The sequence below is a fragment of the Poromitra crassiceps genome, assembly GCF_964638095.1.
Source record: "Poromitra crassiceps genome assembly, chromosome: 6".
NCBI lineage: Eukaryota > Metazoa > Chordata > Actinopteri > Beryciformes > Melamphaidae > Poromitra > Poromitra crassiceps.
This window is the reverse complement of record NC_139627.1, coordinates 50,150,913-50,165,106: the sequence shown is the minus strand read 5'-3', so window position 1 is coordinate 50,165,106 and position 14,194 is coordinate 50,150,913. Positions and strand designations below refer to the sequence as shown.

Genomic DNA, 14,194 nt, shown 5'->3' with positions numbered 1-14,194 from the left:
ATAATTGACAATTAATACTGGCTCAATCAGCTTATCATTAATAATAATCATTATCACCACTGATTGTAATAATGGCTCATTGATTGTAACATGTACTGATCGACTGTCGTCACAATCATTCAATACATCTCTCAATCATTTAATCCCTCGTGACCTATATTCCATTACTAGGTAACACGGCTTGACCTTTAACCCAATACTTCAGAATACTTTGCCTTAATCATCCACTCTTCATTGAATCACTTGTAATACATATTCCATCAACACATTTCTTGATTACCCTGATACATTTCATTCTCAAAGATTAAACGTATGATTTAGATGATACATGATATGATATGATTTATGACAGATAGAGATTATTATTCATGTCAATTATAAATCCTTATGCATTGCTTAGTTTGTTAATTATAACCAATCATTTCACATGGCTAAGACCTTATATTTGTGAGTTCCATACTTCTGCTTTTTGGCTGCAATGTCCATTCTGCTGAAGCCTATGGCGCAACAGACAGATTGGCTCCGCGGCCTCGGTGACTCATGAGCTAAGCCGTAACATTTAGGCCGCACATAGTGCTTCATCTGCGGCCTATTTCGACAGTAGCCTACTGACTGTTGGGCTGTGCTGCCTGTTTAATTAAACAGCTGTGCAGGTTGGGTAGCAGATACATTTAGAACATGATTAAACTTGAGTGGACTACGTGACAAGCTGGAGAGACAGTTGACGGTCGGAGAGACGGCACCTGGTACGGGATGGGTTTAGCACCCCAGCCTGGCTCTCTCGTGAGGGAGAAATCCACAAACGCTACGGATTAGCCTCCTGAAAAGCTGTGTAAAGATCGGTGCGGCCTGGGGTCCTTCAGGCTAGAGCGAGGTGCTCGCCTGACGTGCAGCGCACAGGCCTGCTTGAGGCTTCCTCTTTGTCTATGGTGCGGCATAGTAGGATTGCCTTTTGGGAGGGTCTGGTGAGACGAAGGATGAGCGCGGCCTGGATTCACCCACAGGGCCTTAGCCCTCCATGCACCGAAGGGTCTTTCAAGGCTGTGGTGTAGCACTAGCTCTATTGCAGCGGATTGGGCATGATCAACCCTTCCGCGGGCAACGTTGCAGACAGAGTAGGAAGGCTGATCCGTGAGCGGCTGCTTCCGGGACGAGGGTCGGGGTCTTAATTGGCCTCGGCTGGGTCTACTGGTCGAGGGTGTATGATGTTCGATAGACCCGAAACACCTTACGACCCCAGTTAACATCACTGATGACGCGTCCCAGCGCATGCTGTAGCATTGTATTTTGAATCGTAATCGTGTGCATTAAACAATTTTAACGCACACCTGCCGGCGAATCAGAGAAGAGTATTCATCCAGACCATGGTATAACAGAAATTAAAGGATGATGTGGATTTTTTTTTTCATGCGTTTTACAATCAAAATCGAATGCTTTTCATTAGGGATGTCACAATATATCGTCCAACGATATATCGCGATATCAAAACGTGACAATATGTATCGTTGAGATGAAATCTCATATCGCGAGAAAAAGAAGCTGAACATGGTGGCACTGATCTGCATCTGATTGCATGCTCGCTCTCCTTTTCATTGCTTTGTTTGAACAGACGAGGGACGTTCCAGACAGGATGAAAATTCTGAAATTACTCAAATTAGCATACAAATCAACTTACAAATCGCAAAAGTATATTGTTAAAATATCGTATCGTATCGTTATCGTGAATCCAATATCGTGTATCGTATCGTATCGTATCGTGAACTGAGTGTATCGTGACACCCCTATACATTTCATAAGTCTCCTGCAGGACACGGCACATATTCTACTGTTTTCTATTGAGATCTCTAGAGGCCATTCTCCTGCAGGACACGGCTCATATTCTACTGTTTTCTATTAAGATGCTGCCTCTAGAGGCCATTCTCCTGCAGGACACGGCTCATATTCTACTGTTTTCTATTGAGATGCTGCCTCTAGAGGCCATTCTCCTGCAGGACACGGCTCATATTCTACTGTTTTCTATTGAGATGCTGCCTCTAGAGGCCATTCTCCTGCAGGACACGACTCATATTCTACTGTTTTCTATTAAGATGCTGCCTCTAGAGGCCATTCTCCTGCAGGACACGGCTCATATTCTACTGTTTTCTATTGAGATGCTGCCTCTAGAGGCCATTCTCCTGCAGGACACGGCTCATATTCTACTGTTTTCTATTGAGATGCTGCCTCTAGAGGCCATTCTCCTGCAGGACGCAGCTCATATTCTACTGTTTTCTATTGAGATGCTGCCTCTAGAGGCCATTCTCCTGCAGGACACGGCTCATATTCTACTGTTTTTTATCGAGATGCTGCCTCTAGAGGCCATTCTCCTGCAGGACACGGCTCATATACTACTGTTTTCTATTTAGATGCTGCCTCTAGAGGCCATTCTCCTGCAGGACACGGCTCATATTCTACTGTTTTCTATTGAGATGCTGCCTCTAGAGGCCATTCTCCTGCAGGACACGGCTCATATTCTACTGTTTTCTATTGAGATGCTGCCTCTAGAGGCCATTCTCCTGCAGGACACGGCTCATATTCTACTGTTTTCTATTGAGATGCTGCCTCTAGAGGCCATTCTCCTGCAGGACACGGCTCATATTCTACTGTTTTCTATTGAGATGCTGCCTCTAGAGGCCATTCTCCTGCAGGACACGGCTCATATTCTACTGTATTCTATTGAGATGCTGCCTCTAGAGGCCATTCTCCTGCAGGACACAACTCATATTCTACTGTTTTCTATTGAGATGCTGCCTCTAGAGGCCATTCTCCTGCAGGACACGGCTCATATTCTACTGTTTTCTATTGAGATGCTGCCTCTAGAGGCCATTCTCCTGCAGGACACGGCTCATATTCTACTGTTTTCTATTGAGATGCTGCCTCTAGAGGCCATTCTCCTGCAGGACATGGCTCATATTCTACTGTTTTCTATTGAGATGCTGCCTCTAGAGGCCATTCTCCTGCAGGACACGGCTCATATTCTACTGTTTTCTATTGAGATGCTGCCTCTAGAGGCCATTCTCCTGCAGGACACGGCTCATATTCTACTGTTTTCTATTGAGATGCTGCCTCTAGAGGCCATTCTCCTGCAGGACACGGCTCATATTCTACTGTTTTCTATTGAGATGCTGCCTCTAGAGGCCATTCTCCTGCAGGACACGGCTCATATTCTACTGTATTCTATTGAGATGCTGCCTCTAGAGGCCATTCTCCTGCAGGACACAACTCATATTCTACTGTTTTCTATTGAGATGCTGCCTCTAGAGGCCATTCTCCTGCAGGACACGGCTCATATTCTACTGTTTTCTATTGAGATGCTGCCTCTAGAGGCCATTCTCCTGCAGGACACGGCTCATATTCTACTGTTTTCTATTGAGATGCTGCCTCTAGAGGCCATTCTCCTGCAGGACATGGCTCATATTCTACTGTTTTCTATTGAGATGCTGCCTCTAGAGGCCATTCTCCTGCAGGACGCAGCTCATATTCTACTGTTTTCTATTGAGATGCTGCCTCTAGAGGCCATTCTCCTGCAGGACACGGCTCATATTCTACTGTTTTCTATTGTAGTTTTTTATTTGTGTTTCAGATGGAAAGTTGAAGCGGCCAAAAAGGCAGTGGTGCTTATACGTGAATATTGCTTTCCTCATCTTGCTGGCCGGAGTGATTATTCTCCTTCTCTATAAAGGTATTACTGAAATGTTTTCATACATCTGTTGTTGAATCACTGATAGCATGAAGAAGCATCACTATTTAGTACCAATCATTCACAAGATGGAAACAGGACTCAAATTAATACATTCATATTTGTTGTAGCAATATACTGTTAAAATTCATATTTATACCAGTTTATGCAATTTAACTTAAACTGAACTTTTGCAATTTGTTTGTCTCTGTCCCAGTTTCCATGCTGGAGTCCTCACTTTCTGCCGCCGGTCAGGAGACAAAGAGCCTGCAGAACAAGGTCTGATTGACACTTTGATGTTTCACTGAGCAGATCTCATATTGGCCAGGCAGTTTCAATTTAGTTCAGTCTCACTTTGTTTTGTTTGGTTTCATTCAGATCAGTAAAGTTCACTGAAGTTTAGTTTAGTGGATTTCACTTTAGTTCTGTTAGTGCAATTTCAGCGGCCATCTATAAGGTGTAGCAGGCCAGATTAACGGCCCCCGCCAACCTATACTCGGGTATAGTCTGGCCTAGCATAAAATATACTGCTAGAATATACCCCAGTGCTGCTGGGGACCCGACGTAGTGCAGTGCCGAATTTCGTGCAATTCGACCAATCAGAACATGGTTTTGCACCATGGTAATCATTGTATTATTCTGAATAAAAATCCAAAACACACTTCACACAGTCCTTCACAATAAAAGTCCAACAGACACTTCACACAGTCCTTCACAATAAAGGTCACACAGACACTTCACACAGCCCTTCACACTGACAGGTGTGAAACCTCCCTCGGACCACGGTCCGGACTAAACAGCCGAACGAAAAATAATGGCTTATAACATGCAGCTCAGACTACAAACTAGGGATAGTCCGATACTCAGTATCGGTATCGGTGCCGATCCGGCCAAAATCACTTGATCGGATATTTGAGGGGGAAAATAAGTAGAATCCGATCCGATCCATAGTCTAACTATCACGTTGTCACTTTGAGCAATGCAGCGTCGCGGTGAAGAGAGATGTGAATGCAGCACCGCAGCATGTGAGACCTGCTGCACTGTGTTGTCATGTCAGCTGTGTTTATCAAGGAAGAGAAGCAGTCGAGCGTTTTTAAGCGTTGGAAACTCCAACACTGCAGACTGCCTGATACAAAGTCGCTGTATCACACACAACCCGACAGCAGCAACGGTGAGAGCCACAAAACACACTGCCAGCCGCGGTCAATTCCGCAGCATAAACACACCAGAATATCACGATCAATACGTTACCATTCCCATCTAGAAGTGACATCAAATCTACGCACTTTCTGCATAACGAAGCGGCAGATTGATGCTATTCAAAATTAGGGCTGGGTATTGGCAAGGACCTCACGATACAATACGTATCACGATACATGGGTCACGATATGATTGTATCACGATACATTGCGATATAATACATATTGCGATATATTGCAAGACTCTACATAATTTACTGAAAATTAAAAAATAGAGCTGAAAATACAACTCGCTGTGTACCACCCAGGTAGCAAACCGGATTATAACAGACATCACTCACCCATTCAACAGCCAATATAAACCACTCCCCTCAGAATGCAGGTTCAGAACCCCACTCCATAGAACAACAAGGACAAACAGAACATTCATCCCCACATCCACTGGACTAATAAACGGACTCTGATACCCCCCCCCAGCACCACCCAATACCCCCCCCCAGCACCACCCACCCAACCCCTCCCCTAGCCCAATCTTGTGATGTGTTGATGTTGCCAATAATAATTGTTGTCTTGTCTTCTGCTGTTGTCTTGTCTGATGTTTTTGATGTCCTTTTTGCCAACAACCATGATGTACAAACCAATTTTCCTAACGGACAAATAAATACTTCCTTCATTCATTCATTAATAATATGTACATCACTTTATATTGCTAACTTAGTGCACGAATTGAGTCAAAACTACAGAGTGTTGAGTGTGTTACTGAATGCACTGAAATAAAAAGTATTCTTATTGTGTCCCTGAACAGATGGCTGTGCAAAAAATCGATATGGCGATATATCACGACGATTGTTCTGAAATATCGATACAGTATTGCGGAAAAAAATATTGCGATATATTGCCGTATCGATGTTATTGCACAGCCCTATTCAAAATAAACCCTAATGAACACACACCAAAACACCAAATAAAACTAGATTAGCACGTGTGTCCCTGTTTACCCTTGATGCGTAAATTCCCCTCCCCGTGTTTCACACAAGTAGGTGAGACCAGGGACAGTGTGTGTGTGTGTGTGTGTGTGTGTGTGTGTGTGTGTGTGTGTGTGTGTGTGTGTGTGTGTGTGTGTGTGTGTGTGTGTGTGTGTGTGTGTGTGTGTGTGTGTGTGTGTGTGTGTGTGTGTGTGTGGGCGCGTGCGTGTGTGCGTGCGTGTGTGTCTGTGTTTGAGAGAGAGAGAAGGCTTAAAAAGAAGCAGCTTTAGTGCATTTATGACTGAGTCTATGTTCTGGGCTATATAGCGTTTCATTTAGGGAATAAATATTGTTCCACAGATTGAACATGCTGTTTAGATGGCTGGGTTAAGCAAAGTGCATCGGTAAATGTATTATTAACAGCTTACTTGTATAAGCGAGAGAAAAAGATCGGATCGGATTGATGTCGGTATCGGCAGATACTCAAGGTTGTGATATCAGTATCGGATCGGATATGGAAAAAGTGGTATCGTGCCATCCCTATTACAAACAACACAATTGACTCATATATGCGGTCACTATGACGACCAGGTGTGGGCGGAGGCGAGTAAACTTGCTATGGAAGCAGAGTCTATATCAAGTAGAGCGGAGTAAGACCAGGTCGAGTAGAGCTGTACTGTGCTGTTATATGTGGTGGAAATGAGCCATTAGTGAAGGCCAATAGATGAAACAGTTTCTGGTGCACAGTTCATAGAAAACTTGTGGAAACTTTGGATTTATTTGACTCTGTAACAGAAGTGATTTAAAATGTAACAAGGTCCATTAACCCATTAAGACCTGTGTTGTTAATGTCTCAGGTGAACAGTGTCAACAACAGCCTGAACGGACAACTGGCAGCAATCAGCCACACACTAGGTAAGAGAGGCTGTGTGTGTGTGTGTGTGTGTGTGTGTGTGTGTGTGTGTGTGTGTGTGTGTGTGTGTGTGTGTGTGTGTGTGTGTGTGTGTGTGTGTGTGTGTGTGTGTGTGTGTGTGTGTGTGCGTGCGTGCGTGCGTGCGTGCGTGCGTGTACGTGGCTGGTTACACAACTCGTAATTAGAGTGAATATTTCCTTTCAAAAAGGCTTTAATTTTATCTCAAATTCACCAGGATTTCAAATACACATGATTCTGTCCACACACAACTCAGACGACTGTTTCACTTCTAATTGTGTGCTTTCCTGCCACCCCCCCCAACACACACACGCACGCACGCACGCACGCACGCACGCACGCACGCACGCACGCACGCACGCACGCACGCACGCACACACACACACACACACACACACACACACACACACACACGCACACACACACACACACACACACACACACACACAGACAGAACCAGTCAGCAGGTGGCGTTCTCTGCCTCTCTGGGTAGTGGACGGGGACCCAACAGCCAAGACACAACGCTGACCTACAGTAACGTCTTCACCAACTCTGGACACTACAGCTCCAGTACAGGTAGTGACCCAACACACACACACACACACACACACACACACACACACACACACACACACACACACACAGACACAGTCTGATCTGCTGGCCACAGAGCAGTTGGCTTTAAGGGCCTTGCTCAAGGGCACCTCAGTGGTGGTTGAACCGACAACCTTCCGGTCACAAGCTCGCTTCTCTAACCGTTGGGCCACCACTGCCCAATCTGATGTCAGCTGTTGACACAGGTACCTCTGCTGTTCTGGTGCTGCTTGACTTGACAGCTGCCTTTGACACTGTGGATCACAGGATCCTATTATCACATCTAGAGCAGTGTGTCAGCATCACAGGTACCTGCACTTTGATGGTTTCAGTCCTACCTGACTGATCAGAGCTTCTCTGTCCTTCTAGAGGTTCAGTTTTAGGCCCTATCCTCTTCCTGCTCTATTTGCTGCCATTGGGGTCCATTTTTCTGAAACATAATATTTATTTTCATTGTTTTGAGGACGATGTACAGATTTATCTGCCCCTAAAATCTAAGAGCAAGGTACAGATACACACACATACACACCAGACAGACAGACAGACACACACAACAGACAGACAGACAGACAGACAGACACACACACAACAGACAGACACACACAACAGACAGACACACACAACAGACAGACAGACAGACAGACAGACAGACAGACACATACAACAGACAGACACACACAACAGACAGACAGACAGACACACACAACAGACAGACAGACACAGACGCACGCACACATGCGACAGACAGAGACAGACACACACAACAGACACAGACGCACGCATGCGACAGAGACAGACAGACAGACAGACTCTGTCTCTCTCTGTCTCTCTCTCTCTGTCTCTCTCTGTCTCTCTGTCTGTCTCTCTCTGTCTCTCTCTCTGTCTCTCTCTGTCTCTCTCTCTCTCTCTGTCTCTCTCTGTCTCTCTCTCTGTCTCTCTCTGTCTCTCTCTGTCTCTCTCTGTCTCTCTCTGTCTCTCTCTGTCTCTCTCTCTGTCTCTCTCTGTCTCTCTCTCTCTCTCTCTCTGTCTCTCTCTCTCTCTCTGTCTCTCTCTGTCTCTCTCTCTGTCTCTCTCTGTCTCTCTCTGTCTCTCTCTCTGTCTCTCTCTGTCTCTCTCTCTCTCTCTCTCTCTGTCTCTCTCTCTCTCTCTCTCTCTCTCTCTCTCTCTGTCTCTCTCTCTCTGTCTCTCTCTCTCTCTCTCTCTCTCTCTGTCTCTCTCTCTGTCTCTCTCTCTCTCAGCAGCCATCACAATTTTCACTCATCTTTCAAAAAACAACAATATTTTTGTTCTAAATGTAAACAGTGAATATATCAAAGAAAGAACAGAGGGTCTGTTTTCATAGCCAGCCACACATGCGCGCGCACACACACACACACACACACACACACACACACACACACACACACACACACACACACACACACACACACACACACACACACACACACACACACACACAACAGAGAGAGAGACAGACACACACACACACACACACACACACACACACACACACACACACACACAACAGACAGACAACAGAGCCATGTTGAAAGCCATGTTGAAACTCAGTGGAATATAGCTTTGAAGACACACTGTTCTCCTGGAAGGAACAGGAATGGAGTTGACTTCATGGAGAATTTTCTTTTGTTTGTGCTGCAGGCGTCTTCACAGCACCGGTGAGAGGAGTGTACTACTTCAGATTCACTGCCTACAACCAGGCCACTGATAAATATACAGGAGTGTATCTCTACAAGAACAACGAGCTGCTGATGTTTAACCAAGAGAGCCCCACTGACAGCAACGACCAACGGACCTACTTCTCCAACGCTCTGGTCCTGCTGCTGCAGCCTGGAGACACAGTCTACATGAAACTCTACTCAGGGTACACGATCTACGATGATTCAGACAACCTCTCCACCTTCAGCGGCTTCTTAATCTACACTTTGTAAATGTTCACTTTGAAAATGCATCTCAGCTCTCCCTTATCCTCCAATACAACTGTGTGTGTGTGTGTGTGTGTGTGTGTGTGTGTGTGTGTGTGTGTGTGTGTGTGTGTGTGTGTGTGTGTGTGTGTGTGTGTGTGTGTGTGTGTGTGTGTGTGTGTGTGTGTGTGTGTGTGTGTGTGTGTGTGAGTGTGTGTGTGTCTGGTGTGTGTGTGTGTGTGTCTGTCTGTCTGGTGTGTGTGTTGTGTGTGTGTCTCTGTCTGGTCTGTGTGTGTGTGTGTGTGTGTGTGTGTGTGTGTGTGTGTGTGTGTGTGTGTGTGTGTGTGTGTGTGTGTGTGTGTGTGTGTGTGTCTGTCTGTCTGTCTGGTGTGTGTGTCTGTGTGTGTGTGTGTGTGTGTGTGTGTGTGTGTGTGTGTGTGTGTGTGTGTGTGTGTGTGTGTGTGTGTGTGTGTGTCTGTGTGTGTGTGTGTGTGTGTGTGTGTGTGTGTGTGTGTGTGTGTGTGCGCGCGCGCGTGTGTGGCTGGCTATAAAAACAGACCCTCTGTTCTTTCTTTGATATATTCACTGTTTACATTTAGAACAAAAATATTGTTGTTTTTTGAAAGATGAGTGAAAATTGTGATGGCTGCTGAGAGAGAGAGAGAGAGACAGATAGAGAGAGAGAGAGAGAGAGACAGAGAGAGACAGAGAGAGAGAGAGAGACAGAGAGAGAGAGACAGAGAGAGAGACAGAGAGAGAGAGAGAGAGACAGAGAGAGACAGAGAGAGAGAGAGAGACAGAGAGAGAGAGACAGAGAGACAGACAGAGAGATAGAGACAGACAGAGAGAGAGAGAGAGTGAGAGACTGACTGTATGAGCAGAAATATGCGTCACTAGAAATGTAATTTGAATTCTTTCTTTTTGCATTTGAACAGCTCAACTTGATGGAACTGTCCCTCTGACAACATTCCTTCTGCTCTTTTCAAAGACGTTTGTGCTCCTGTGGGTCTATTGTTCTTCTGTTGATAAAGAGCTGCCTTAGCTCAGGGTGTGTTCCAGCTGCTTTGAAACATGCTGTAGTGCAGCCTCTTATCAAAAAGACACATCTGGACCTTCTGTTCTGACACATTTTAGGATGATTTCTAAACTGCTGTTTCTGTCGAGGTTTTAGCGAAAGTTGTTTTTATTCAGTTACAATCCTTCCTGGTTGTCCATGGCCTTTATGAACAGTTCCAGTCTGGCTTTAAACCAGCCACAGCACTGAAACTGCCCTTTTGAGAGCTTTTAATTATCTTTTCTAACCTTTATTTATACATGGGGAGTCTCACTGAGAGCACACACACACACACACACACACACAGTCTGATCTGCTGGCCACAGAGCAGTTGGGTTTAAGGGCCTTGCTCAAGGGCACCTCAGTGGTGGTAATGAGGGAGGGGCAAGCGCTGCCTTTCCACTTTCCCCCACCCAGATTTATCCTGCCGGTCCCGGGGATTGAACCGACGACCTTCCGGTCACAAGCTCGCTTCTCTAACCGTTGGGCCACCACTGCCCAATCTGATGTCAGCTGTTGACACAGGTACCTCTGCTGTTCTGGTGCTGCTTGACTTGACAGCTGCCTTTGACACTGTGGATCACAGGATCCTATTATCACATCTAGAGCAGTGTGTCAGCATCACAGGTACCTGCACTTTGATGGTTTCAGTCCTACCTGACTGATCAGAGCTTCTCGGTCCTTCTAGACCAGGGGTGGGCAACTATTTTTCATGGGGGGCCACATGAGAAACCCAGATTGTTGCCGGGGGCCGAACAAATATTGTAATGCCGTAACCCATGGATGGGCAACTTTGATGATAGAGAGGGCCACAAAAAATGTCCTCGCTACCAGGTTTTGCTGAGGGCCGACGGCGCCAGCGCGAAAAAATTGGGGCATTTGAAGCCAGGTTTAGAGGAATAACTCATTTTAAATTAACAGTTGTGATGTCATTATTCAGTCTTAACCACCAATATTTGATCCTTTTCTCACTTACTCCTATGTCACCACCTGCGCTCAGGGCTTGAAATTAACTTTTTTGACCACCTGCCAATATGGCTGCTAGATTTTAAAGTTACCAGCCAATTAGAATTTCCACTAGCCAAAATGTTTTTCTTGATATAAACCAGAATATGAGTGGCTTCATTCAAGCATAACTATATCAGTAAGTGGCCCGGGATGATCAAAGCAATGAGTTAATTATTTAAATTTCTACTTTGATGTAGCCTTTTAGTCATAAAGATTATTGAAAGATATTCCATATTCCAGACTGAAATGCTATAACAGAAGTGGAGTATTGGCCAGAATGACATGAACATTTGGACACTTATTCAGTGGGTATCTTGCATGTTGCGTTCAGGTGCACTGTAAAGAAAAAAAAAAAAAAATGCAACTCCATCGCGGGCCGCATGCGGCCCTCGGGCCGTATTTTGCCCATGTGTGTTCTAGAGGTTCAGTTTTAGGCCCTATCCTCTTCCTGCTCTATTTGCTGCCATTGGGGTAAATTTTTCTCCAACATAATAATTATTTTCATTGTTTTGAGGACGATACATCTTTATCTGCCCCTAAAATCTAAGAGCAAGGACTCTGTACAGCCACTGCTTGACTGCTTAAAGGATGTGAAATCCTGGATGGACATGAACTTTTTAAATCTCAATGAAAATAAGACTGAGATCATTATATTTGGGCGTGACCCCTCAGATTATCCTGCTGGTTTTCTGGGCCCCTTCACTCCAAACATCCGTTCCTCTGTCAAAAACCTTGTTTAAATTTGATAAGCAGGTTCGCTCTGTTATAAAAACTAGCTTTTTCCAATTAAGGCTCCTAGCAAAGGTAAAGGGCTATGTCTCCCCGAAAGAGGGTAATCCATTCTATGCTATATTTCTATATTTTCTATATTTCTCTATTATATGATTGTTCAATGTATTATTATTACTACTGTAATTGCTACTGTTGTGTCAGCTAGAATCTGCTAGACATATCCTCTGTGAAGTCCTCTGAGACATGCTTGTGAATTACGGCTATACAAATAAACTTGACTTGACTCATTGGTAAGAGAAAGAGTGAGCACATCACTCCAGTCTTGTCTCGCTCCACTGGCTCCCAGTGCCTTTTACAACTGATTTGAACATTCTGTTTGTTTTGAAAGCTCTAAATGGGCTGCAGGCACCTCAGTATCTAGCTGAACTCCTGCACTTTCATACCCCTGCATGAGCACCAGTGTTGGGCAAGTTACTTTCAAAATGTAATATACTATGTAGCCCACCATCAGGCCTGCTCTTGGGACAATTGACGCCCATGAACCAAGGCGCCAACGACGCAATGATGATGTCACCGCCGTGACATCATCGATGATGATGTCAGAGTTCACCTCGTGAGGTCATCGGTGATGTCAGAGTTTCCCCTGTGAGGTCATACCTCCCCGGACGTTGTGACATCACCAACGATGTCATACCTCGAATGTGGGGGGGTTATAAAGGTGTTGTTCTGTATTGATATGTCCTGTTCCCTTTCTGCAACCTGTATGCCACTCTGTATACTGCTTCTGCCTGATATTCCAAATAAATTAGCCTGAAAGACATCTCTGTGGTTCTAATCGATCACTGCCCGTGAGCCCTTACCTAAGATCCAGCAACTTCACACTTCACACAAGGCAAGCACACAAACTTCCTTACATACTACATATTACTAGTTACTTTCATTTAAAAGTAATAAGTTACTTTACAATATTACTTTATGTGTAGAGTAACTCATTACTTATTACGCTACTTTTGCATTACTTTTACCAAAACAACAACAGCAGCAGTAGAATGACATCGCCGCCCCGGAACAATCCTGCAAAATAATTTCAACCGTCTTGAAGTCAGTGTAAACAATCCAAAATTGTAAATGTTATTATTTTCCTTTGTTATTATCATCTATAGTGGTTATTTGCATAAAAAACACAGTTTGATTAGGAAATGATTGTATCATTTATGTGCTTTGATTTAATAAAATGTAACGCAATTTGTAACTTGAGTTACTTGACAAAGTAACTGGTATAATATTACTGAGATCCTATAAGCAATCAGTTATATTACTGAGTTACTGCTAAAAGTAATATATTACATGTAATATGTTACTTTTGTAATGAGTTACCCCCAACACTGATGAGCACTGAGATCAGCCAATCAGCTGCTGCTGGTTGTCCCAAAGACCAGGCTGAAGACCAGAGGCCAGCGAGCCTTTGGGGCGGCTGCCCCCCCCAGGCTCTGGAATATCCGGCCCTGGCACATTAGATCTGCTCAGACCCTAGAGATCTTTAAGTCTTCTTTGAAGACTCACTTTTTCTCCCTGGCTTTCAACTCAGGTTGAGCTGGACATCCCCAAACTTTTATAATCTCTTGTATTTTGTTGTATATTTATGGTATGTTTTATGTGCTGCATTGCATTTATTGTGTTTACCTTTTATTGACCTGTACAGCGCTTTGGTCAACTTCAGTTGTTTTTAATGTGCTTTATAAATAAAGTTTGACTTGAGTCGAGTTGATGTATTAATGAACTGAATTTGAGTCACATCTTTTGTATTTGTCTTGTTGAACTTGAATCATTGCATTGAAATCTGAATGTGAATAGCATCATTGGAAATGGAACGGGACTTTTTCACAGCCACCACATTTGGTGTCTAAATAAAAGGCAGGGTAAACACAGGTGCAACCAAATGATTAACTACGGCTTAACACTTCACTCATGTAATGACGGTTTCCCCAGCCATGCTTCGGCAGCCAGCTTCCTCCTTTAGGTCCGATGTAAAACAAATGCACGTCCAACAGCACATGGCACACACAAGATCAGG

General features: G+C 44.5%; 1 protein-coding gene across 1 annotated transcript in view; it reads left to right on the top strand.

The window, feature by feature from the left end:
- Nucleotides 1-10,394, top strand: part of LOC310777964 (uncharacterized protein) — a gene marked incomplete at its 3' end in the record, with an annotated part of 29,554 nt that extends 19,160 nt beyond the window's left edge. Inside the window, exons 2-7 of the mRNA XM_083638296.1 lie at nucleotides 3,620-3,718; nucleotides 3,933-3,994; nucleotides 6,737-6,794; nucleotides 7,261-7,386; nucleotides 9,064-9,286; nucleotides 10,358-10,394. Of these exons, the coding sequence (XP_083494422.1) occupies nucleotides 3,620-3,718; nucleotides 3,933-3,994; nucleotides 6,737-6,794; nucleotides 7,261-7,386; nucleotides 9,064-9,286; nucleotides 10,358-10,394 (605 nt within the window). The remainder of the gene's footprint in view (nucleotides 1-3,619; nucleotides 3,719-3,932; nucleotides 3,995-6,736; nucleotides 6,795-7,260; nucleotides 7,387-9,063; nucleotides 9,287-10,357) is intronic.
- Between the last annotated feature and the right edge of the window lie 3,800 nt (nucleotides 10,395-14,194).